The sequence below is a fragment of the Silene latifolia genome, chromosome 11 (genome assembly GCF_048544455.1).
Source record: "Silene latifolia isolate original U9 population chromosome 11, ASM4854445v1, whole genome shotgun sequence".
Classification (NCBI taxonomy): Eukaryota; Viridiplantae; Streptophyta; class Magnoliopsida; order Caryophyllales; family Caryophyllaceae; genus Silene; species Silene latifolia.
Window position 1 is genome coordinate 204,505,540 of NC_133536.1, and position 26,005 is coordinate 204,531,544.

The window sequence follows — 26,005 nt, forward strand, 5'->3', positions numbered from 1 at the left end:
ATGTGACATAAAGGTTTCTTTTATTGCTTTCACTAGCAAGCCTAACTTATTTATTATCGAAAAGACTTGTTACTTATTGCGCAGAATTTCTATAACTACATCACGTACAATTGATATGTGCATGTCTTTTATGATTTTTTTGATAATTAGTCTCGTAAGGTAGCAGATGTATATATAGGACTATGTTCGCCGTGATTAATGAGTAATGTCGACAAGGTGCGGTTTGTGTTAGAAGATTTATTTGATGGTGAACTTCGGGGACGAAGTTCCTTTTTAGGGGGGAAGAGTAATGTCGCGAAATAAAAGGCCGATATTATAATAATTTTTGTTGTATATTATAATAATTTTGTTGCTTATTTGTAATGTTTGCTATTACCTCTGTTATATTGCTAGCATGAAGTGGTATTTGTTTTAATCGTTTAATGAGTAATTTGTATGTTTAAGTAAAAGTTGAGTAACTTACAATGACAAGATAGTCATAAAGAGATAAGTATGTCGAGAACGGTAATAAAATGTTTGAATTACGCAGTGTAATAGGATCGTTGTGTGACATGTTTAATGTTGGTAGTTGTGTGTAAGTGAAAGTATAATCTCGTAGCTGCGTGGCTAAATGCTTGGAGTAATAGTATAGTCGTTGGTCGTGTTGGTGCATGTTGTGAGTTGGTAATTCAAGTTGTGAGTTGTAGAAGTTGGTGTATGTGGTGTGTCGGATATGATGATGATGACGTAGGGAGTAATGCTTCTAGAGAATAGTGACCTGTGTCGGAAAAACAGTGATGTTGGCCTTGGTTCCTTGTCTTATGGGTGGGGGGGATGAGTTGAACTTCGGGGACGAAGTTCTTTTTAAGGGGGGAAGACTGTAATACCCGTCCTTTTAGAGACCCGTTGTTGACCAACGTTGACCAACCTTTGGGGACAGGCAATAGCCCTTAGTGATGCGTGTCGGAGTTACTTGGTGTCTTGATCACCTTTAGAAGTGAGTGATACTCGATAGAGTAGAGGCTACTCGATCGAGTAGGGGCCACTCGATCGAGTAAGTGGGTTACTCGATCGAGTAGCGTCTTTTCAGCAAGGGTTTATAATCGTGTTTTGTTAAAACCGCAAATCATTTCCGCCTCATTCCTTCAGATCTATAGGTCGCCTCCTTCCCTTCCCTTCACCAAATACCTTCCACGGGAACCTTTGAGGATGTTAGTGCCTTGGGGATGCGTTGCTTGAGTCGGGTAGCGGTCTTAACGCCGTTGTGAGATGCGTAGGTACGTCACCGTCATCATCTTTGTCTTTGTTGTTCCTTGTAGGGTTGTGTTGGTAGTAATAGGCTCGTATACTGTTTGTATAGGGATTGCTTGGTTTATGTCGTATGGTTGATCGAGGAATCGCTGCTTTTGGTTAAAGGTAGGTTCGCCTACTCAGTTTCTGCTGATTGTCTAGTGAGTCGGTTGTTGTGCCATTGTTGTATTGTTGTTGTGACCGTGTGGTTGAGTATACATGGTAGTCGGTTGGTGTATGCTGTTCTGTTGGTTGTCGTTGTATTGCAGTTGTGTGTGATTGATTGTCTCTAGTTCTCGAGGTGCGTCCTCGGCTGAGTGGAGTCACTTGCGGGATTGGCTTCACGCCCTAATTTCGCCCTCCGTGGAACCCGCCACGGGAGGGGATGTGCACATTAATGGGACAGGGTTATCGCTCGGTATGATGAGCGGGGATTTGGTGGGTACGGCTGTGGTCCCCCACTGGCAGGGCTGGTTCAGTGGACAGTCGGTGATGGAGATTGATTGGAGTGGGCGTGCTTGCGTGTGTGTTTGGATGTGTTTGTGTTATGTGACGGTTGATTGTTGTGTCTTACCTCAGTTAATGATCGTGTCTGGTTGTCTTGTTTGTCTTATGTGTCTGTCGTGATCCCTTATGGTGAGCAATCCGTCTTAGCAGGTGCTGTCTTGGATGCTAGCTGGAGTCCGGGTTGGGAAGAGTCCTCACGAGTATTGTCAGAAGTAGTTCTATAGCTTCGACGAGATGTACCTTTGTTTTAATAGTTTAGGTGTAACGCTTGTAACATAACTGTAATTGTTCTTCTATCGACTTTTGATGATTACTTACCTCGGGTAACCGAGATGGTGATGCCCTTATATGCTAAGGAAGGTCTGGTTAAGACTCCTCGGTATATGGGGGTGTCACAGATACCGTCAAGATTAAGTTGAGGAGTGAGGGTCGTGTATTCGCCACCATTGTCGGAGTAAAAGCGACGGATGGGTTTATTAAAATATTTTTCGACTATGGCGCGAAATGTATTAAACGTGGTTTTAGTGTCAGATTTTCGTTTTAGTGGATAAAGCCAAATATAATGCATAAAATGGTCGACAAAGATGACATAATAGTTAAAGGCATTGGTGGAAAGGACTGGTGAGGTCCAAACGTCGGAGAAAATTAAGTCAAGAGACGTAGTATTGTGTAGCGTGGATTAACCAAAAGGAAGCTTGTGACTTTTATTCAAATTGCAAGAAATATAGGGCTCAGAATTAGAAATACGTAATTTAAACTTGGAATTAATAAGATTAAAATTTTTTGAAGACGGGTGGCCAAGATGGTGATGCCACGAAGCTTGAGTCGGAGAAGTGGCGAGATTGGTGTGCGGAGTGGGGTGCGTCCAAATGTATGAGCCATCAATAAGTTAACCCTGAAGAAGGACCGCTCCCGTCTGAAATTGCTTAACATAAAAAGAGGTAGATTAGAATACCGCATAAACATGATTATCATTACAGAATTGGGAAATAGATAATAGATTGCAAGAAATAGCGGGAACCCTTAAAACATTTGTAAACGATAAGAAGACATGAGAAGAGGGAATAGAAAATGAACCGGAGTGAGTAATTTGAAGAGCGAAGCCATCACCTATGACGAGATCATCAGGGCCGTTATAAGGTTGTGGAGGGAGAGATTATTAAGGTCATTAGTGATGTGGTGCGAAGCGCCACTGTCGACTGTCCATGAGCGTGTCGGAACATGGGTGGAATGAGAGGCGGTATGGGCTTGTGGTGGAGGCCACGAGGTTTACGGGTTGGAAACACGAAGGTGGGGTATTTGGTCTGGATATCGTGGCAATCAGATGCGACATGACCCACTATATCGCAATAGTGACAGCGACCCTTAAAGGGTTTCGAGTAGGCGGATTGGGCAGTAGTGGTATTGGTATTGGTCGATTTTTTATTGTAGTTGGTGTTGCGATTGGGGTAGGAGTTACGGTTGTTATTGTTATGGTGGCAATAGTAGGCAGCATTAGCAGAGGGGTTAAAGGTAGCAGGTTGAGAGTCGTTTAAGGCGGAGCTCATGTTGGATGAGCTTTTCATGTAAAACTTCGAACGATATCAGAGTATCGCGTGCACGGATAGCCTCGCTTACTGAGCGATACTTGGCGAAGTTGAGGCCATTAAGGACTTTAGCGGTTATGTCATCAACATCCATTGGATGTTGAAGTTGGGCGAGGTCATCGGTACATGATTTTATAGCAGTCATGTAGTCGGTAATAGACATATCATCAGTGTGAGAGATGTGGTCAAGACGGTCTTTGATTTGAAGATGGTGACCACGAGAGGAATTGGCAAAGGCTTTGGATAGGGTAGACCAAGCATCATGAGAGGTTTGGCCATTAGCAATAAGGGCTGCTGTGGATGGGGTGAGGGTACCGGCGAGAGCACCGAGTGCATCAATTGATCATGACGGTACCATGTCGTGTAGGCGCGGTTGGGTTGAGTCGTGGGCTGAGTTTCTGGTGGAGTGGGGTCAACCGTGAGAGTGTTGGGCGGGGCGGGATTTGTTCCATCGAGATAGAAAAATAGGGCAAGGCCATTGAGGATAACTCGAACTTGGAACCGCCATTAACGGAACGTGATTGAGTCCTTGAGTTGGATGCAGTTGGCAAAGGTGACAATGTTGAGGGGGTTGGCGGGTTGGGCGGGGTTGGCAATTTGGAGTTGGTTAGCCATCGAGGGAGATTGGTCGGAGAAGGGTTGTGAACGTGATGTATCACTTTTATATACACTTTTATAACTCCTTTCATGTTGGTTTTGATGCCGTTTCTGTGCTTATTATGCCATTTATATGCCTTTTATAGTGAAATGTCGATATTGCCGCTACTTTATGTTTTAATGCAGAAATGACGCATTATGAGGTGAATCAAGTAAAGATGAGCATTGTGGATATGGCATAGCGGAATACACAAGGCATGGCACGAGAAACGAGGAGACTTGAAGATAAAAAAGAGAAGTTAAGACGAAGATAGAGCTGAGGACCTGATTCCTCGATCGAGTAGCCATAGGCTCGATCGAGTAAGTGTCCTCGATCGAGGATCCTTCTCTCTGGCAATTTTCCGTGTTTTCCTAAAACACGTCTTTTTTTATACTATATATCCTAAACTCGGGAAAGTTATTAGGTTACGCTTTTATTTACTTTAGAACTCGAAATACTCTAAGTTGTTAGTCGGCTAGCATTGAGATCTCTAATCTTCCATCTTTAATTATTGTTAAGGTACTTTAATCTTTCCTCATTAATTAATAATATAGTTCATGTTCTTATTTATTGTCTTTAATTATGCCTTTGTCAATTGTTATTCTTGTTAGTCTTATCAATATGAGTAGCTAAATTATTTATCTAGGTTAAAAGGGGAATTATTAATTGATTGTTAGTAATATCGTATAAACTATCGTTTGATTATTGTTCTTATTCTAGTTATTTGATTTAAAGGCTGAATTTATAATTAGTGTAGCGAATTAATACTTTCACCGACTGGGTTAGAATTAATATAGGCTGCGATAATCAAATAGGTTGAGTTTAATTATAGCAATTGCATGTTAAACCGAATCTAAAGAGCATAATAGAATTAATCAATCTTGTGACCTTAGATAGTTTGATTGACCTAACAATTGATAAAGATATACCCCGTATAATTGACCTAGTCAACCGGTATCCTAGACTTCTTAATATGATTATTATTCAACTTTATTTCACTTGCAATTAGATTGCTAGAAAACAAACCAAACAAACCCCCAGGAAATTGTTACTTTAAGACGATCTAAATATTAGCAAATTGAATATTACCGCCTCCCTCTGGATTCAATACTTGTCGTACCACTAGCTATTTTGTTAGTACTGAGATAGGATTTATTTGAGCTAGGTGATATGACTTTAGCCTTATCAAATTTGGCGTCGTTGCCGGGGAGGCAACAATTTTCTTGTTTGTTTTTGTTTATTTTGTCTTTTGTCTCAAGGAACTTTAGTTCCTTGAGACCGTTCTCACACTTTTCTCTTAGTTTCGTTTATGCCCAGGTCAACTAGGTCCGAGATTTTACCAATAGATCCCGTGCCAAAGAAGAATTTTCGCTACAGACGAAAGTTTCAGAAAAAGAAGTGGGTCAAGTAGAAGACTTGAGTATACTTGACGTTGAGACAGAGCATTCAGTTACTTCAGAAAATCCGTCCTGCGAAGAGGATAATACTTCTTGACTTTGATATTCCAGTTCCTGCGATACTTACCATCATGCCTACTTTAGAAAGTCATTCCGAGCCTACTTTGGCTTCCATCCCTAAAGGATTCAAGCTCCCTACAACTGAAAATGGTACTTTTGAGATTCGGCCATCTTACATCAATTTGGTGGAACGAAATCTATTTGGAGGAGGAGCTAATGAAGACCCTGCAAAACATATGAAAAAATTCACTAACTACTGTTGTTCAATCCCTTTATCTGCTGGGGTGACTCAAGATCAAGTCAAACAGGTGATCTTTCCTTTTTCCCTAAGAGATGGTACTGCGGAGTGGTTGCGAGATTTGGATATGGAGGATCATGGAGTTACTGACTAGAATACTCTAGCTCTTGTTTTTTTCAAGAGATATTTTCCACCGCAGAAGACCAATGCTTTGAGGAGTCAAATCACCAGTTTCAAACAAGGCCCCACTGAGGACTTGAATGGGGCATGGGTTCGGTTCAAGAGATTAGTTCGTTCAGTTCCTCATCATGGTTTTCAAAAGTGATTTCTTTGCAACCGATTTTATAAAGGGTTGTATGATGAACATCGTGCTTTGCTAGATTCTTCAGCTAGCGGGGGGTTTCAGGACAACACCAATGATGACAATGCCTGGAAGTTGATTGATCAGATTGCTACCCATACCGCTAACTATGGAAACCCAAGAGGCAGTACAAGGGGTAGTGGGTCAGATAGTGGTATTGCGGCGCAGTTGGAGATTTTAACTGCCGAAATTGCTGAGTTGAAGACTACCCAATCCTTGGGTAATAAGCAAGTGGTTCATGCTATGAGTCATCAGGAGGAGTCTTGTGCACAATGTGGTATGGATGGTCATAATGAAGCTGGGTGTTTGAGCACATTGGAGCAGGTTAATGCCTTCTAATCCTATCGGCAAGGTAACCCTTTCTCTAATTTCTATAATGAGAAGACGAAGGAGCATCCTTTTCTTCAGTGGTCTAGTCAGAATGTGCAAAATCCACGACCGCAACAAACTCATAAAAATCCATATATTGTTCCTCAAAACCGTGGTAATCAACCACAAGGAGGTTATCAAAGGCAGAATCAAGGAGGTCCACAGTACAATAATCAATATCAACAACATCCTCAAAGCTCCTCAACAAAATCATCAACAAGATCCAAGTAATGATATGGCAGAGATGAAGGCTATGTTACAACAAACTCTGATGTTGCAACAAAAGCAATCGGCTCAAATAGCCGAGTTAGTGGCTCATAATAAGATGTTGGATATACAAGTTGCCCAACTAGCGGTTACTAATCCTTCAAAACAGCCCAGAAATTTACCTCCTCAAGGTAAGCAAGCTTATGAGCAAGCTAATGTCATTGAATTGAGGAGTGGCACCACATATCAAAATCCGGAGTTGCCAAGTAATGAAGATAAATTGCCCACTAATGGAGATGATGTACTCTATATGCATCCTAAAGGATTGGGTAATTTGGATCTAAGTGACGATGAAAAAGAAGTTGACGAAAGTGAAACACGAGATGAGAGTAAAAGCGAGAAAAGCAAAAAGAACGGATCTGATAAAGATCCTCGATCGAGTAGTCACGGGCTCGATCGAGGAACCACTGTGCTCGATCGAGTGCTCCCCAGGCTCGATCGAGGCACCACTGCTGCAGATGACGGTGTTTCAAAAGTTGTTTCTAAAGAAAAGGAAGCCGAGCCGATTACTATTGCACTACCTTTTCCGCATTGTCAACAAAAATCTAAGCTGGACAAGCAGTTTGGAAGGTTTATGGAGGTAGTAAAGAACTTACAAGTGAGTGTTCCTTTTACTGAGTTGATCATTCAAGTGCCTACTTATGTGAAGTTTATGAAGGAGATATTGACGTGGAAGAGGTCCTTTGATGAAGTGGAAATGGTTGCATTCACTCAAAAGTGCATCGCTGTGTTACAAGCTATTTCTCCATCTAAGCTAAAGGATCCAGGGAGTTTTTCTATCCCTTGTCATATCGGTCATCTTGCTTTTAGTAAAGCTCTTTGTGATTTAGGAGCTAGTGTCAGTGTCATGTCTTACTCTATCTGTAAAAGTTAAATATGGGTCAAATGAGTGTTACTAATATGACCTAACAAATGGTTGACCGATCTATTAAACACTCATTGGGTGTTTTGGAGGATGTTCCAGTTAGAGTTGGGAAATTCTTTATTCTCGTTGACTTTGTTGTCTTATACATGGCTGAGGACACCCAAATTCCTATCATCTTGGGTAGACCATTCTTTCACACTGCTTTACTTATCAGGCAATCACGGGAAAGAAGTCCAATAAGACTCGGACACGACTTTACTTATCAGGCAAGCAACCTAAACCCTATTAAGGTTTAGGCCCTATATATAGACAAGGAGAAGAAGGAGAAAGATTCATTCAAAACCAACGTGCAAACATAGAGCATTGTGCTAGCTAGATTTCCATCGCTACCTCTCTTGTAATCGTCCTTACATTAAACTGCTAGTGCAATCATTGGAAGGGTATTGTCCCTTTCCGCGGTCGTTTCCCACATTGGGTTTTCCGCGTCACCAAATCTCTTGTGTTAATTCTTATTTGCATCTTTTCATTCATACTCAGCATTCATACAAACGATATAATTCATATACAACAAATAAGACCGCTTTGACCTAATTTAACCTAATTCGGTAGAAAAATACCAAAACAGGTAACTCGAGTTACTCCTATTTACTCTGAACATTTCTACTCGCCTTCCATATTTATTGGTCTTTTTTCTTTTTATTTATTTATAAAGCCTAACTACTAACTATCCATTTTCTTGTACTCTGTATATGACATTTTGTTGTTATAGGATACTCCCTCCATCCCGGTCAACGGTCATTAATTCATTATACAAATGTTGGAAAAAAGTTTGATCCTCTCTCCGTTCACGTCACCTTCATTTGGATACGTATTTTATCGGATACGATACAACACTAAGATACTTTATTTTGGACCAAAATATTGAAAATTTGGCACAAAATAGTCGTATCAGATACTCCAATACGTATTTTGTCGGACACGAGTAAACGAGCCTGAGTAACATAGGATTAACATAACCGAAACGAAGGGAATACGAGATAAGATTGGCAATTTCCATATCATATTCCACATTCACGGATCACGCCTCTTCAGCAAAGTCAGATTGGCCCTCTCTGTCCATCTCATTTGCCATTAAGAGATGGTACGACTTCCCCAAATAGATTCCATCCTTCTCTAGTTCAACAGAATACGTCACATATATACTCGGATCCTAAGAATTTGGTCTTGGTCAAAAGGTAGAAAGACATATTCTACCTTCACAAAGTCCCAACCTGTACCCTCGAGACTCGGGAGTCATGGAAATCAGCAACCAACAATGCACACTGGCACTCCTCCTAGAAGTGATAAACCGAGGTTGTGTGCCCGTGTCACCGTGTGGGCAGGTCAACCGAGGTTGTGTATGCACGCCCGGTGGTCCGCACACAAGCATGTGACTAGATCACTTTGGCTTAGAGGACTCGAAGTGTAAACAGTTGAATCGAGCTAGGATTTGTAAGAGGCTAAGAGCCGCTACTGAACAATCATGGAAGTTCGGAAACAATTTGAACTAACTTCATGCCTCCCTCCATAAAACAACTTAAAAATCAATCACAAGAGCTATAATGAGTAACCTAAAAGTTTGGAAGATGATTTATGAACCTTGAAATTGAAAGGTACACTGAGTAACCTAAAAATGAAGGCAGAAAAATCGATGAGAAATCGATGAAAATGTCGAAATGCCTACAAACAGTTTGTTCAACTGTCGGGAATTAGTGTAACAGACTAAACCAGTAATTGCTAACTGCCTCGCTGTCGCAAGTTCATTACACACATACACATAAGACACATAACAGCTTTGATCCATTGTGGAAATCCTTAACAATGGCTTGTCATGAATCAATACAGTACATAATATGAGATTCTAGCATACTAAATTTATTTGCACATGAACTACTGGTGCGTCGGGAAATTGATCAACATGTGCAGGCGAAAAAGGGCCAGATCTATAGTTATCAAGGCTTTGGCACCGCCGTCTTTAAGCCATTTTTACCAAGTAAAAACCGTGTTCCTTTCACTAATTCCTCCTTAATCATAAACAAGATGGCAGCAGCAACAACACTTTGTACAATTTTTGTGCGCATCCCTTTGTAAAATCCACCTAATCCTTCATTATGAATCATCTTCATGATCGCATCTAATGTTCCTGAGAACATTAAAAACATCAATGATAATAGCATAATAGCATAACATGCTACACGATCAAGGATATAGTAGGCTCTAGAAACAGGTTGGTGCAGATCTGACCAGAAGTTCTCAATTTCGATTTCAAGAAGATCAATGGTCATAAAAATAGTAAAATGTGCAGTGCAGCAACATGCACCGTGCTACTTAAAGTTAGTCACTGCCAGTGAGAACCACTCTTTCTAGTTTTAGATTATAGATTGAAAATGTGATAGCCTCAAATCACCATAAGTCCATAAGCTTCACCTCACTACAAGAAAGACTAATTTAGGCTCAGCCACTATCACTAAAATGACAGCGTCTCAAATCACAGTGAAATCTGAGAGCACTTTAGCAATAAATAGCTAAAACCTTACGGTTCACATAGAGATGCGTTACTTTCTGCATCGTGACAAAGCTTTGGTTTTATACTGTCCTTTATACTCCGTGATGTTTAAGGCTTTGTTGTCCTTTTTTTGACTTTGAAGTATTCGGAGTTCGGCTTTCAAAGCTCACCTAGGACAGTCTTACAACCATACAAGTATGCATCACAAATACACTCATAACTAATAGACAGTAGATACGGGAAAATAAAAAGAAAAGAAGCAACAGTTAGGGAGAGAGAAAACTATATATCCTCTTTCAGCTTAAATAGGCTAACATGATCTCCGAAAATTATCGACGCCGGTAGACTTTCATATAATTTAAGCCCTTCCATGACTAGTTGGTTACCCAGGTAAAAGTCAAACGACATAACTAAAGTTGGAAATTCAGTCATTTTTGAAATCGAGTGTACATAAAAGAGTGGAAACTGAAGTATTACAAACCTTCGTAATGATGCTTCTTGTCTGCTCCAGCAACTTGTTTCGCCTGAAGCCTAGACTGCAAAAAAAGAAGGTACAATTAGAGAACATGCTGGCCTAAGTTTGATAGGATCATGTAAGGTCAACAAGAGTTAAATTTATGTTTTGTCACTCATAACAGAACAGCACAGGTAAATTCAAGTTTCTCCTTTTTTGTAAAAGTTCACTTCACAGGTAACTACTTGTTAAAGAAACACAAATTCTCATTTGTGACGGACAAAATCCGTCACAAGCTTGTAACGTGAGACAAAGGGGCAAGTGGAAGGGGCAAGTGGGAGAGGGTTGTGAGAGGTCACAAGCTTGTGACCGTTACAAGCAAGACGGGCTGGAATAAAAAATTGACGATCTCCCACGAGAAATATATATAGCTCCTTACATCTTAATTTTGAATTCACAGCTGTAATTGAATTTATAGCTTCAAGCCTTCAATATCCAACAATCAGGTCCACCAGATTTTTTTTAGAAGAAAAATAGGAATCTATCTTGGAGGATTCCTTGAAAACTTATTCTTAGTAAGATGAAGTCAATACCTTGACGACCAAAAGTGGATATGTCACAACAGTGGCTCCAAGCTTTGCCACAGCCCCAAGTAAGAAAATCTACGAACCAAAGAGAAACTAAATTCAGAATTTAGGTGGAAAGTTGCTGTTTACAACTTTGATACCAAGACAAATGCCAACCTCTAATGCAGTTACACTATTGCTACCGGTCTTTTTCATTGCACGTCTTTCCTTTACTTTTTTCAACAGGGTTTCATACAGCATAAACTGCATGGAAGGATTGCTTACCTGCAGGTACATGTGCACACAACACCACCTTAATTATAACAATAAAATGCTCAATATACTATCAACCCTTAGCCAACATATGTAAAATATTCAAGTACCATTATTAATGTTGGAATCACCCCTTTCCAAAAGCCCAAAAATCCAGCTTCACTGTAAAGTTCTTGCACCTACAAATTTTATGAATGAAAAATAAAGTATGTGGAGACCATATCATAGCACTAAATGAACAAGCTTGCCGCAAAAGCAAGGCGACCATATAAATTTTGTTAGCGCTTAGCATACCTACGAATCCCATGATATCCAGGGTTTCATGATCCACATAGATTCACTAGTCTATTATCCATCGCTCTTCTTATTTCCTCTTTCTTAATTATTTTTTATTTGAAACTGGAATGACACCAAGTGTCGCCTAAATACAATGTCTTTACTAGTCTTTTACGCTGATAATAGGAATTGCTTGTGGTTACAACTTGCATCCATGCCACCCTATGTTTATGGAGACCAATTATATACCACTCAAGGACTCAACGAGGTCTGAATAATACAGTACAAGATCGAGCATAACTTGGTGAAGAATATATACAAATAGATAACTAATATGAGGTCATGGAATAAGGAACATGCTCAATGACAAATGAAAAACAGTAAATAAGAACAAGACATTTTATGACTGGAGGGAAGTAATGAGACATGGATACTACATACTGCATTGCTAGTTCCATATGGAGGTGGCTCAATGGCTGCTATAATTTCTTCAGGAGTCTTTGAAGCTTGTCGATGGTGGTTCTTTTTGGAGGACTTGGTATGCGTCTGTAAAAAGTAAAGAAGACAGAAAAATAAGCGTTCCAAAAACAGGAACTACTCATTCTATTTTCCACGCACACCATTCAACATATGCGCAGAGCAGCCAGGTTACGCTTTATGAATGCTGTTAAAGAACAAGCTTCAATGGTATGTACCAATGCTGAACAATACAGGATGACATCATGCAATCATATGTTGTCATTCTATAGAGAAGAGATACAGTTCAATCTAATCAAAATTGTTCAACAGATGATACCAGCATGAATTATCTGGTTGATTGAAGAACTTGAGAAAACAAACCAATCACCTCAACTAAGAAATGTTGGAAAGACCCATTTCTGACCACTCACCTCACTCAATTCATACTATGCTAGGAGCCAGGGTGGTGTAGCTGCTCTATCCAATATTTCGTATCATTCCAGACTTATGATCTCTATTAGTCCAAATGTTGGACAGTTAAACTCATGGACACAATCCAGTATAATGTAAGAATGTAAATTCAAACATCACACCACTAGTTATCTGTAATATTGAATGGCGGGTGTTCATCTCATTTTGTACATGTATTGTGCTGACAAATCCGATTCTTTTACAGTCACCAACTCATAAGTCATAATTATTATTCATGTCGACAATATGCATATTAGCTACTAAGAACTTCACTGTCTTGCTTTGAATGTCGAACATATCTTTATTTGTAATAGATAGTGAAGAAAGAGGTTAATAAGAACGGGAGTAGGAAGCAACAACATTAAAGCCTTACACCCTATTCCTAAAATGATTTGCGGAGTGGGAAGGTTGACCCAAGAAAAAGTATGACTCTGTACGTAATTGTAGAAAATCTACCTTGATGCATGTCCAGAGAATTGTTGATTATTAATTCAAAGTTAACTAAATAAACCCGAAATTTTGAGTAGAAAAAAAAGGCCAATTGGTTTGCTACTGACGCATCTCAATATGAGGTGTTCAAAGAAATAGAAGTGTCATGCTACGGTGATAAGCAGATAAGCTAACATTTATGATTTATTCATTCAATTAGACAGTAAAACCGTAGAATTGATGTCCTTTAAAATACCTGCATGCGAGTGACGATTACCCATATAGGATTAGTAAGCAGCACATTTACACACCTAAAGCAACAAGGGAAGAAAACATACTTGATGTTAGTATGTGACTACATATATAAGCAAATTTAATAACACCCAAAAACACCGGCAAGAGGTTCTATGAACAAGGATCATATGTAGTAAGACTTTTCATAGCATACTACTATAATGCTATATATAGAAATCATGCTACGTACGTATTCACAGGAAAATGAACTGGTACACAAGATTCATAGGGGAAAATTGAAAGAAAAAAAAAAAAACTAGACCAGATTGAGCAGCAATCACTGCCAATACTTCGTCCTACAAAGTGGAACCTATGCAACAACAAAGCAATGAAATCTGAAAAGTATAAATCTCAAATGCAGACCTTCAAATTTTACTCTTAGACCAATGAACAACACCGGAAAAGCAAAAAGTTGATTATAATTATGAGTATAATTGACCTTCAAATTTTCAAACCTATAAGTTTAACTTGACTTTTGTATTATGTTTCACCCCCCATTTGCTTTTCACTCTTCTTTTTCTATATTTTCGCATTTTGAGGTGTGAGATCACTAGGGCTGAGCAAAATTATACGATACGGTTTTATCATACGTATTCGATACGCTATACGGATTTAATTATACGGATTTCCGGATATCCGATACAAATTTCCGGATATCCGATACGGTTCTTTAAAAACCGTATCGGATAAGGATCGGCAAAATATGAAACCGGATATACGGTATCCGATACGGTTGCCTTTTTTCTAGAATAAAATATTAAAATATATACAAAAATCACAAAATATAAAATATGTTGGTGTTTAAACCTTATTAGTATTAAACTTTATCAGTTATTTACCTTTATAACTCTTTAAAACACTTTTAAGTTACGAAAAAACCAACAACCACACTTAGAAAAGAAAAAAAAATATATTAAATTACATAAGTGAGGCTGAAAACCGGATAACGGTTTCCGGATATACGGAAAAACCGGATATACGGTTTCCGGATATACGTAAAAACCGTATCGGATAAGGATACTAAAAAAGGAGATTTAAAAAACCGGATATCCGATACGGTTTCCGGTTTTGCTCACCCCTAGCGATCACCCAGGGATGGTTCTAAAAGATGATTCATGTCAGCCGACCCCAAATCATTTTGGGATTAAGGCTCTGATGTTGGTGTTGTTGGTGTTTTGTTGTTGTTGTAAGTGACATGAACAGTAATAAAGAGTGAAGATCTAAACAGATAACAAACAGGTAATCACCCAGATAAAGCAGCCACGACCAATGATGAGAGCATGCCCACTGATCCGTCCCCTTGTCCTCTCTTCCTGCGGTCAAGAGCAATGGCTTCAGCCTTATCCCTGAATATTTGATAGAAATAATAGTAAACACCCTGTATCATAAGCACTAGGATCAAAAGACGATTCAGACAAATAGAAGGACAAAATGCAAAAACATCTTATAATAAGATATAGAACACTGTCAATTCAGGAAATTCAAGGTTCCAATTGACTAACTCGCCACCACCATCCCCTTCTTCTAGTGAGGGAGAGGGGCAAGTGAACTACATATGGAGCTAGACTCCAGAAGTCCAGAGTACCGAAACATTGTATCACCAACGTCAATTGCACATAAGAAGTAGGGACATAAGCGTATATTGTATTGGACTTGTACCATCAGTCTCAGATCTCAAAGCACATTATGCTTCTCCATATATGATATGTGCTGTAGTTAAAGAGGTCATCATATTCTTTCTTAATCTAACCAGTTACAATAAGTAATCATTTTCTCGCACGACATAGGAAAAGAGCATAGGCAGACAGATAATAGTACTAGTACAGTAACAACATAACCCAAGTGCCTCGCAGAATCCCACAAATTGCTGAGTAAAACAATGGATCAGATATACCCAACCTTAGCCATGTCTCTAGAAGACAGAGGCTGTACTAATAGTACATTTCAATAAAAATAATTCAGTCACATGAGCCAGATGAAAATCTAGGCAAAGCTTCAAGATTCCTCAAATCTAGGAATATCTTTTTATTACTAAACCTCACATGCAAATCTAGTTCTAGTAATTTTCTCGGCATTATAATGACTCCCAAGGTTACTTTCAAATTCAATGAACTGATAAGGCTAACTTTAGTTCTCTAATGAAATACAGCTCAAGTACAAATTGTTCAATGCTAACTAAGCTTCTCTAGCAGTTGGAAACTTGGAAATAAATAGTGCACAGATGATACGATAAACTAGGCTTCTTTAGCCGTTGGAAATAAACAGTGGACAAATAATACGATAAGCTAAGCTGCATTATAACAAATCAGCATCAAATTGTTCAAGGTAAACAATAACACCATAAAATGGCCACTTTCAAAACAACACATTACCTGAGAAGCAACGGTGCCGACTAATGACGGAGCTAAACCTTTATACAACCTCCCCCATCCTTCATGTTTCACTACCTACCGATCATTCCACAACCAAAAATATGTTCTCTGTCAAACACCAACCACTTAATTGCACAATATGTACCTCATTATAAATACATATGATTCAAACAAATAATACAAGTATTTACAATGGACAAATTACCTTAGACATGTGTTGAAGAGTTCCAAGTTTATTATTCTCTTTGTTTGTTTCTCGATCTGTTTGCTGCCTAGCATTAACCTAATTCCATTATCAATATAATTAAATCAGCAAATTAAACTGATGTTCCTCAAATTAATAAAAAAATCACTAAACTTACAAACAAAAGTTGATCAGAACATTAACCCAATTTCATTTCAATAACAATAAACTTCAAAATTAGGCTCTAATTAATCAGATTAATCTCAAATTACCCTCTCAAAAGGTCAATACAGGAGAAGAAATTACAATGTCTTTTTTTAAGTAATGCGATTAAATACCTAAAATCATTCTAGTTTTTAATATAAATAAACCAGGAAAGAAGCTAATATTACATCACAGCTCAAGTCAGTCTTAAAATTAACTAAAGTACACAAAAAAATCAATAAAAGAGAATCGATTACAGTTTGTAAGAGATTAGTAAGAAGTTGATAAACATAATTTCATTTCAGTATAATTAAACCAGAAAATTAAGCTAATACCACATCACACCTCAAATTAATCTTAAAATCACCAAAGGTAAATAACAAAAAGTCAATAAATTACAGAATGTATAAATTCATCAACCTGATTTCATTTTTAATATAATTGAACCAGAAAATTAAGCTAAAATCACATTACATTCCAAATTAATCTCAAAATCACCAAAATGACAAAAAATTAAAGTTAATGAAAATAATAATTCACCGTATCTACTACGTAAGGGAAAACTAAAAAGATCATTAACCTAATATCATTCAATACAATTAAACCATGAAATTAAGCACATTGCACCTCGAATTAATCTCAAAAAAATACAAAAAAAAGTCAATAATGGAGAAATTACGAGATCATTAACCTAATATAATTTCAATCTAATTAAACCAGATAAAAAATTAAGCTAATATCACATTTACACTTCAAACTAATCTCAAAATCACAAAAAAAATAAAAATAAAAATAAAAAGTTGAAGAGATTACGGTTTGTAAGGGATAAGTGAGAAGCTGAGCGATAATACCACCGCCGGCGCCGGCAAGGCCGTTGATCAAAGCGTCAGACATCGCCGTAGATGGCGGCGATAGCGGCGGAGATCGAGTTTTAGAGAGAGAAAGAGGGTGGTAGAGAGAGAAAGTAGAAGATCTTGACTTTGGAAGTAGCGCGGGGGAAGGTTGTTTTTATCAGAAGGTGAGAGTAGTGTGTAGTAACATTTCGTTGTTTGATTGAGGAGTGGGTTTGGTTGCGTGAGTTACACGATAGTGTGTGATGGGGAGATTGGAGGCGCGTGTTTGATACGGGCGAGTGAGGGAGTAATGTTGATGGCGGTTGTTTTATGAGATGTTGGAATATGCTGACTAAAGTACCCTTGGGTGTAATAAACGTGTTATGCTTCAATTACGTGAATGCGGCTTATTTTATGTTCATTCGCATTAGAGTTGTCATTCTTTCATCGCATTTGATGAGTGTGACTTCTTGTTTCATTAATCACCAAGACTACCCAAATATTTATGTAAGGTGAATACACAAATTTATCGTAAAATGAAATCGTTTAGTAACCCTTTTTATCCATTAATAGGTGGTTGTATTTGACTTCATTTTACACCTGCTCCGTATATAGTATAAAACCGTTTTCACTAGACTAACTTTCAAAACTAATGCGACTAATTTTATGCACCAAATTTTATTTAAGAAAGCATCTCAATGGTTTCTTTCTGAGACTGTTGCAATTTTTATAAAATAAATAAAGCAAAGTAGCTTTACCATTGGAGTGAGGAAAGATTGATGTAGCTTTTATGAAAGATTGAAATTTCCAAGCATGTTGCTTGGTTTTAAAAAATAAAAATAAAATAAAAAGTAAAATTTATAATTGGAGGAAAATTTTATTGTAGGACCCATAAAGCTATAAAGTGTTATAGCCAACCATTGGAACGATATGTAGTCGAAGAGCAAAATAGCTTAAAAAACCGTATTGGCAAATCAAGCTACAACGTGTTGTAGCTGTCCATTGGAGATGCTCTAACAATATCTTGATTTAAGACAGTCCTCATAGCCGAATTTAAAAAAAGGGAAATGAAAAAAAGGTTGTGGGAGATCTTAATTGATGTTTATGTGCATTAAATGGTGAGTGATTAGTTGTTTCGTTAAAACTAACTCTAAATCTGACAGATGGTACGTATATGTGAATTTTTATTTTTATTTTTTGTGACGACGGAACGCGCAGTCGCTACCTTCGGTGTGCACTGGGTAAATCTTCGGGTATATGTGATAGCCTGTAAAACATGCATACCAGGTAAGGGTGACATGGACTAAGACCATAAACACTCCACACAATTGTTTTTGGGAAGACTTGAACCTGAATTTCCTGGTAATTTCACCCAAGTTTTAACCACTAAACTTCACCCAAGTTTTATACAACTGGTTGTATATACAACTTATTCAATGTAATTGAGCTTTGTTATAAAGTTATCGAGCTCTACTAACAAAATTATCGAGTTATGATACAAAGTTATTGAGTTTAACAGAATAATTATTAAGCTCAATAACTTCGTAAAATAGCTCAATAACTTGTAAAATAGCTCAGCAACTTTGTGTAAGCGCTCAACAACTTTGAGGCGGTTGTACAATGCAACTATACAACTGGTTGTAGGATAGTATTTGTGGGGCATATGTGAATGTTTAATGATGAAAACTACGAGAGTTTATCATTTTGTAGAGCAAAAAGGTAATTGGGTTATTTCATAACAATAATCCATCATATTGGTGGTCTGCAATAATCACTCCATCTTATCAATAATCCCAATTAAATCCAACCTAAACATCATACCTTCTAATAACGAACCAGCTGATATTTTATGATGTTTATGTGTATCAAATAAACCAAGTTCTTGATTTATCACTTGAAAATATTATATATAAACTTCACATATACTAGTTAGGTTGTCCAAAAACTATCAAATATTTCCAACATAAATTTCAAAAAATATTAGTTGGTTCGTTATTAGAAGGTATGGTGCTTAGGTTAGATTTAATTGGGATTATTGATAGGATGGACTGATTATTGCAGACTAGCAATAAGATGGATTATTGTTATGAAATAACCCTTATTTATTTCCTATTGGTTTATGATTGAGTTTCGTTTACACTAAGTGTAACACCCCCTCATACCAAGGTACCTTACCAGGACTACCTAAGCATGAAAGGCTGTTACCATCTCGGTTGCCCGAGGTTAGTATAGATCAAAAGCGTCCGTCCCAAACACATTTATTAAAAGTGCTGTAAAGTATTAATGTTTACAACAATTCAAACCCAAACAAAAACCAATAAAGTGAATACAACTGAGGACAACTACAAAATCATAGCTAAGACTCATGACTGTGATACTACAACTGGTGATGACGACTTCCCCTGACCACCCAAGCTCACCAAATGCAATACCTGTCAAGTCTGCTCACCATCCCCGAATGGATCACCGCAGGTTTTACAAAACAACAACAACGGGGTCAGTACCATTCAATCAATGTAAGACAACAAACAATATAACCTACCGATCATCCTCCATAGTAACCGACTACACACCGAAGTGTGTAGCCCTGCCAGATTACCCATCGCAACAGGTAATCCACTCCGCCAGTGGGTGACCGCAGCCCATCCCCACCAAGTCCAGCTCATCAACGAGCGACTAACAATCCCTGTCCCTTAATGTGCACATCCCCTCCCGTGGCGGGTTCCACGGAGGGCGAACTAGGTGTGAAGCCACTCCCGCAAGTGACTCCACCACAATCACACAAACCACAAAGATCACACTGCCTCAACACCACAACCGTCACCACACAATCACATCACCACCGTCACCACAACACCCATAATCCGATGATCGCAGATAACAACAAATACAACATAACTACAAATCTTAAATCAATTAATGGAATCGAGTAGGAAACCCTACCTTTTCGCAATCCTCTTACGCTGCAATCAATCATACAATAAGCATAACAATTACCACATCGTCACCTACAACAATGATAATCAACAATCACATAACGCACACACTATATGCAAAACCCCATTTCCCCCAAATTCATAATCAAAGACAAACCCTAGGACAAACATCAACAAGCATGGGGAATAAAGACTTACCGACGAAAGGATGAATGATTGAATGCGGTTGCTAAGATTGTCCATACATACACAGAGGAGAGATTGGGAATGATTAGAGCGTCGTAGGTTTTGATTAGGTTTACAAACCGTGTTTTAGAAACTGATTTTCTCAAATTTTATAATCTCTAAAAACACTCCCATCAACCGTTGAATTAATACTCGTCGGGACGGATACTCGGTCGAGTATGATGTATACTCGGCCGAGTATCCTCCACTCGGTCGAGTATTCATCATACTCGGCCGAGTATTCCTCGGCAAGCCAAACAACATACACTTAGCACTACTCGGCCGAGTAGGCTCTACTCGATCGAGTACTTAGCTTAATAAAATCCGTAGTGTTACAATCTTCCCCCTTAAAAAGAACTTCGTCCCCGAAGTTCCAACCCAACCTATAAAACATGGACACCTAACACTAAGTCTACCAACAACACTTACTTCCACAACATGACTCACGGTATCATCCCAACTACAAAGATAGCCTCTCGACACTAACTCCAATATTATCGAATAACCACAATATAACGTTGCCAACCTTGTCTCACTTCCATAACACTCGAGCACTCAATCCACAAAAGAAGATCAATCATCAAAACGGAGTGTTACATTCTACCATCCTTAAAGCGAACTTCGTCCTCGAAGTTTACTCAAATACATAAACATCATCTTCCAACCACAAAACTATCGGACTCATAATCATTATCATACAACTCACAACACCGTTGAAATATTCTCTCATTGCTAAACATCGAATTACTACAAGCACGGTCATGACCTTTAATCAAATCAATTAAAACAAATATCCGTCCTCTATGCTACACCAACACTCTACTTCCAATAATATTACGACATGCACAATCCTCAAACGCTATTTGCCGCATCCTACTCCTCTTAAGACACATGTTACGTCCTCGTAACTCATTAGTACTAAATCCTCGCCTATACCTCTCATTATCTTCATTGCCACCACATGTGAAAGATACACGTGTATAATCTAAACACTTACTATTCCTATATCCAAGGCTCTCTTACTTAAGCAGTTATCATACCTCAACTCATTTTGCACTCCATTTAACCAATACCACACAATCCTGATCAAAACAAACACTCTAACTCTTCCACATTACCGCAACACGACATACCTCTCTATATAAACTATATAAAACTCTTATCGCCAAAAGCATAACTCACGATCCACACTTTTTACGTACACTCACACGAGATCCTCATGTTCTTTCCTTCATTACCGCAAAACTCATACATAACTTAACATGACACTAATTCCCCAACACTCTACACTCACTATCTCAACCCAGGATTATGAACCACCTGCATCTTTCAGGTCATTACCACACATGTTTTACGAATCACTAACCATTACCATTTCTACCAAAGCCTCATCTAGAACAAGATCAAAATTATCAGAACAACCTATCACAATCGTGTCCCCGTCAATGAATATCACTATACCATGATAACAACGAAAACATATACAACTCTCTTTCATATAATCCTCATACCCTCATTCCCAACCCGAAACGGTAAGAAACATCAACAAACAAAACAACAAATTTACATGTCTAACCGAAACTCACAAGAAACAACAAAGAACAAAACAACAATCAGTGCATAATCGGTATGTACTTTCGAAACTCAAATCGTAACCACCCCGTATACTCCACCACAACCGGTGACGCATCGCAACTTCGCCACCAACACCAACCGCACCGCAGCAATTAAAATGCCCGCATCACAATACGAAATACCGTGCCCGGATCACCACCCGAGGCACAACAACCACATCGATAAACATCACGCCCACATATAATTCCCACAAGCACTGACTCGGTATAACTCTCCGGACAAGAAAACTTACTCAAAACCGCTTTACTCGATCATAACAAAACATTTTATACAGAATAAACATACAAGAATCTCATGCACATCATTCTTACCATTTCACGGAATAAACATGTATCATCAATACACATGCAATTTTAACTATCCATGTCAGATCAATCAAATTATTACCTTTTGAACCTTATTCCATTATATTGTCGTACCCAACATATATCACAAACATTCATATAACAACTTTATGACTATCACACCATACCGCTTTCTCTCGTGAGGTCGAACCTCACACAAACATTTATACACATCATAGACCCATAATCACATCCAACCAATCAATCCCGATCACGTAAGTTACCACTTGACAATGAATACCTCTCATCCGGATTTAACCTGGTGCCTTTCATAACATATCCTCTCATACCCACAATTATCACTCCTCCGAAAATTGTAGCCATAACATCGCACCCAACTTCGAGCGAATACCTCACATATCTACATCTTATACTCCCTCACAACCAAACATATTAATTACCCCCACAAAATCAACCTCATTAAAACAACTAACTTCCCTAAAGTAACATCATCCTCAACCACTAGTGACAATACGATGGCACCAACATCCTTCATGTGATCACTCTCTTACTAACACTTCGTAATATCACAATCCGTTTTCTCTCTTTGGTTATCATCCCAAATAAAGAACATCCAATCCATCAACAAGATTTACCTCAATATTCTTCCCAATACTATGCTTAATTGTCATATTACCCGATTCCCCACCAAGATTTCATATCGTGCAAATTCTCTACCCAACTTTTACTTTACTTAGTTCCTCGAAACTCCTGACTAATCATGTTGTTCTGAAACTCCTATATAACCATTAACTCAAATCCTCATACTAGTATCATACATCTCGACGATTATTTCTTACTTTATATCACATAACTTCGGTGAACATTTTCTTAGTTTTACTCCCCTCATTCTTTTCTTTTTTACACTCGACAAAAGCAATTAACCACTCAACTCCTTATTACTTCTTACCTAACTCTTAAGTAATTTGTTTATTTCTCCCATAGCTCCACAACTCTAATTCCATTAATTCATATCAATATCTTATCATTCTTCTTATCATTTATCCTCTCTCATCTTGCTTCTCACTCACCCTTGTCACATCAAGTCTACACACTAATGGTTACTCTTCCATTAGTCGTATCTCCCTTTCGTATCTCTAGGAAACCAAAAATTTATGTCATACCGTTAATTTTCCATAGAATTACACACTAGGCTTACCCCTTAATATTCCAACTTCCCAAACTTAGCCACTATCTACAAATCCACATCGCGACATCACTTCCTTTAAGTTCACTATATACCTCTCTTTCCTATCTTCTTACAACAACCTTCCATTACATATATCCTTAAGCAACTCTATCCTAGCTGTCTTCCTCCCTAAATCCTTACACATCCAAATATGCCACTATTCTTGTCCCATATCTCAATCTTTCATTCTCATGCTTCTTTACACTTACATCACCCTTGTCCATATACACTTACTTTTATACTACTCAATACACGACTATTTCACTCATCATATCTCACAAAACATGCTCTTTACCTCGATTAGCTCATCATTCTTCCCTTTTCTTCTTCCACTATCCTTCACAACCACATTAACACATGTCTTCCTTACCCAACACATGTCCCTCATAAGCCATAATTCTCCATGTCATACCTTCCGGTAACTTACGTATCAAGACCGTCTCACATATAAAAGAATGCATTAAGACTCAAAACATACATGTGTATATACCCTATGACTCAAAACAATGAAAAACATAGCCACCGGCTCAAAACAAAAGTAAAAACATAGCCATCGACTCAAAACAAAAGTAAGAACATAGCCACCGACTCAAAGTGGCCGCCCAACGAGGTACTCGGTCGAGTACATAACATACCAGGTCGAGTATAAGGTACTCGGTCGAGTAACTATATTACTCGGTCGAGTTTCGACTCCGAAGCAAAACTCAATTGTCGCAGAAGGATTACTCGGTCGAGTATTGGGAATACTCGGCCGAGTGGACCTTACTCGGTCGAGTATGAGACTACTCGGCCGAGTTTAGGACTCCAGACGCTAAATAGTATTATCACAGAGAGATTACTCGGCCGAATATGGAACACTCGGTCGAGTACAAAAGACACTCGGCCGAGTAGGGACTACTCGGTCGAGTATCGGCGCAGTTCTCAGCACCGTCCAGTTTTCGTAAAACAGTCATATCTCACTCGTTACTTGGTCATTTTGGGCGTGTGACCTATAGTTAGAATCGTAAGAGGACAAGCTATCACCTCAACTTGGAATTACAGCAATATCATTTCTAGAACTCGACTTATGACAGTTTTAAGACAACCCTTCCAAAATCGGTTTGTATACAAATTAAAATTTCTTAACAAAACAACTTAAACATGCATAAAGCAAACAATAACAACTCAATACTTCTAAAAACCAGTACATAGGTGAACTTTCATCATACTCACATTAGAATTAAACACGACATTCACATATGTAGACGTATGACCTTAACCACATGCTACGACCAACAACCAAACATTAACATCATCATGATTATGTAGACACATCCTACCTCACATTACATATACTCCAATTTCACATTTCGTTAGCACAATTACACAAAATTTTCCATCTATATATGACACTTCACACCCCATTTCAAAAGCCTAGCAAGAACCACATAACATGCTTCGATTCTCACACACAACTACGCAATTCCTTTATCATATACCACCATGGTCAAATCCTTTCATTTCATCCAACAACTACACAAGGCTCAAGTTACAAGTATTACACACACATGACTCAAGCATACAAAATTTCACCCCATGTGACCGGCTTGAGATCGTAAGGGCCTTAGTGCGACTCTGGGACGTCTCCCAAGTCTTTGCGGTAGCTCCAAACAACTCTCCCCTGGTTCATTTTATTTAGACTCCCTAAGTTCATTGGGTTCATTTGTTTTAGGTGCCGGAATCGTCGGCTCTGATACCACTTTGTAACACCCCCTCATTACAAGGTACCTTACCAGGACTACCTAAGCATGAAAGGTCATTACCATCTCGGTTGCCCGAGGTTAGTATAGATCAAAAGCGTCCGTCCCAAACACATTTATTAAAAGTGTTTGAAAGTATTAATGTTTACAACAATTCAAACCCAAACAAAAACCAATAAAGTGAATACAACGAGGACAACTACAAAATCATAGCTAAGACTCATGACCGTGATACTACAACCGGTGATGACGACTTCCCCGACCACCCAAGCTCACCAAATGCAATACCGTCAAGTCTCGCCACCATCCCCGAATGGATCACCGCAAGTTTTACAAAACAACAACAACGGGGTCAGTACCATTCAATCAATGTAAGACAACAAACAATATAACCTACCGATCATCCTCCATAGTAACCGACTACACACCGAAGTGTGTAGCCCCCGCCATTACCCATCGCAATGGGTAATCCACTCCGCCAGCTGGGTGACCGCAGCCCATCCCCACCAAGTCCAAACCATCAACGAGCGACTAACAATCCCCGTCCCTTAATGTGCACATCCCCTCCCGTGGCGGGTTCCACGGAGGGCGAACTAGGGTGTGAAGCCACTCCCGCAAGTGACTCCACCACAATCACACAAACCACAAAGATCACAAAATTGCCTCAACACCACAACCGTCACCACACAATCACATCACCACCGTCACCACAACACCCATAATCCGATGATCAGCAGATAACAACAAATACAACATAACTACAGTCTTAAATCAATTAACAGTAACTGAGTAGGGAAACCCTACCTTTTCGCAATCCTCTTACGCTGCAATCAATCATACAATAAGCATAACAATTACCACATCGTCACCTACAACAATGATAATCAACAATCACATAACGCACACACTATATGCAAAACCCCATTTCCCCCAAATTCATAATCAAAGACAAACCCTAGGACAAACATCAACAAGCATGGGGAATAAAGACTTACCGACGAAAGGATGAATGATTGAATGC

At 38.7% G+C, this 26,005-nt stretch overlaps 2 protein-coding genes across 2 annotated transcripts; one reads left to right on the top strand and one right to left on the bottom strand.

The window, feature by feature from the left end:
* Window positions 1–6,659: 6,659 nt before the first annotated feature.
* LOC141614732 (uncharacterized) lies at window positions 6,660–7,565 on the top strand. The gene is made up of 2 exons (XM_074433478.1): window positions 6,660–7,020; window positions 7,180–7,565. The coding sequence occupies exons 1-2, from the start codon at window positions 6,660–6,662 to the stop codon at window positions 7,563–7,565; spliced, it is 747 nt and encodes a 248-aa protein (XP_074289579.1).
* A 1,597-nt stretch (window positions 7,566–9,162) lies between these two features.
* Window positions 9,163–17,347, bottom strand: LOC141612404 (peroxisomal nicotinamide adenine dinucleotide carrier). The gene is made up of 11 exons (XM_074431170.1): window positions 16,897–17,347; window positions 15,901–15,978; window positions 15,696–15,770; window positions 14,571–14,701; window positions 13,286–13,340; window positions 12,112–12,216; window positions 11,505–11,573; window positions 11,299–11,406; window positions 11,149–11,217; window positions 10,583–10,637; window positions 9,163–9,738 (listed from the first exon to the last, which is right to left on the bottom strand). Exons 1-11 carry the CDS (start codon window positions 16,975–16,977, stop codon window positions 9,548–9,550), a joined length of 1,017 nt encoding a protein of 338 aa, XP_074287271.1. The 5' UTR covers window positions 16,978–17,347; the 3' UTR covers window positions 9,163–9,547.
* Between the last annotated feature and the right edge of the window lie 8,658 nt (window positions 17,348–26,005).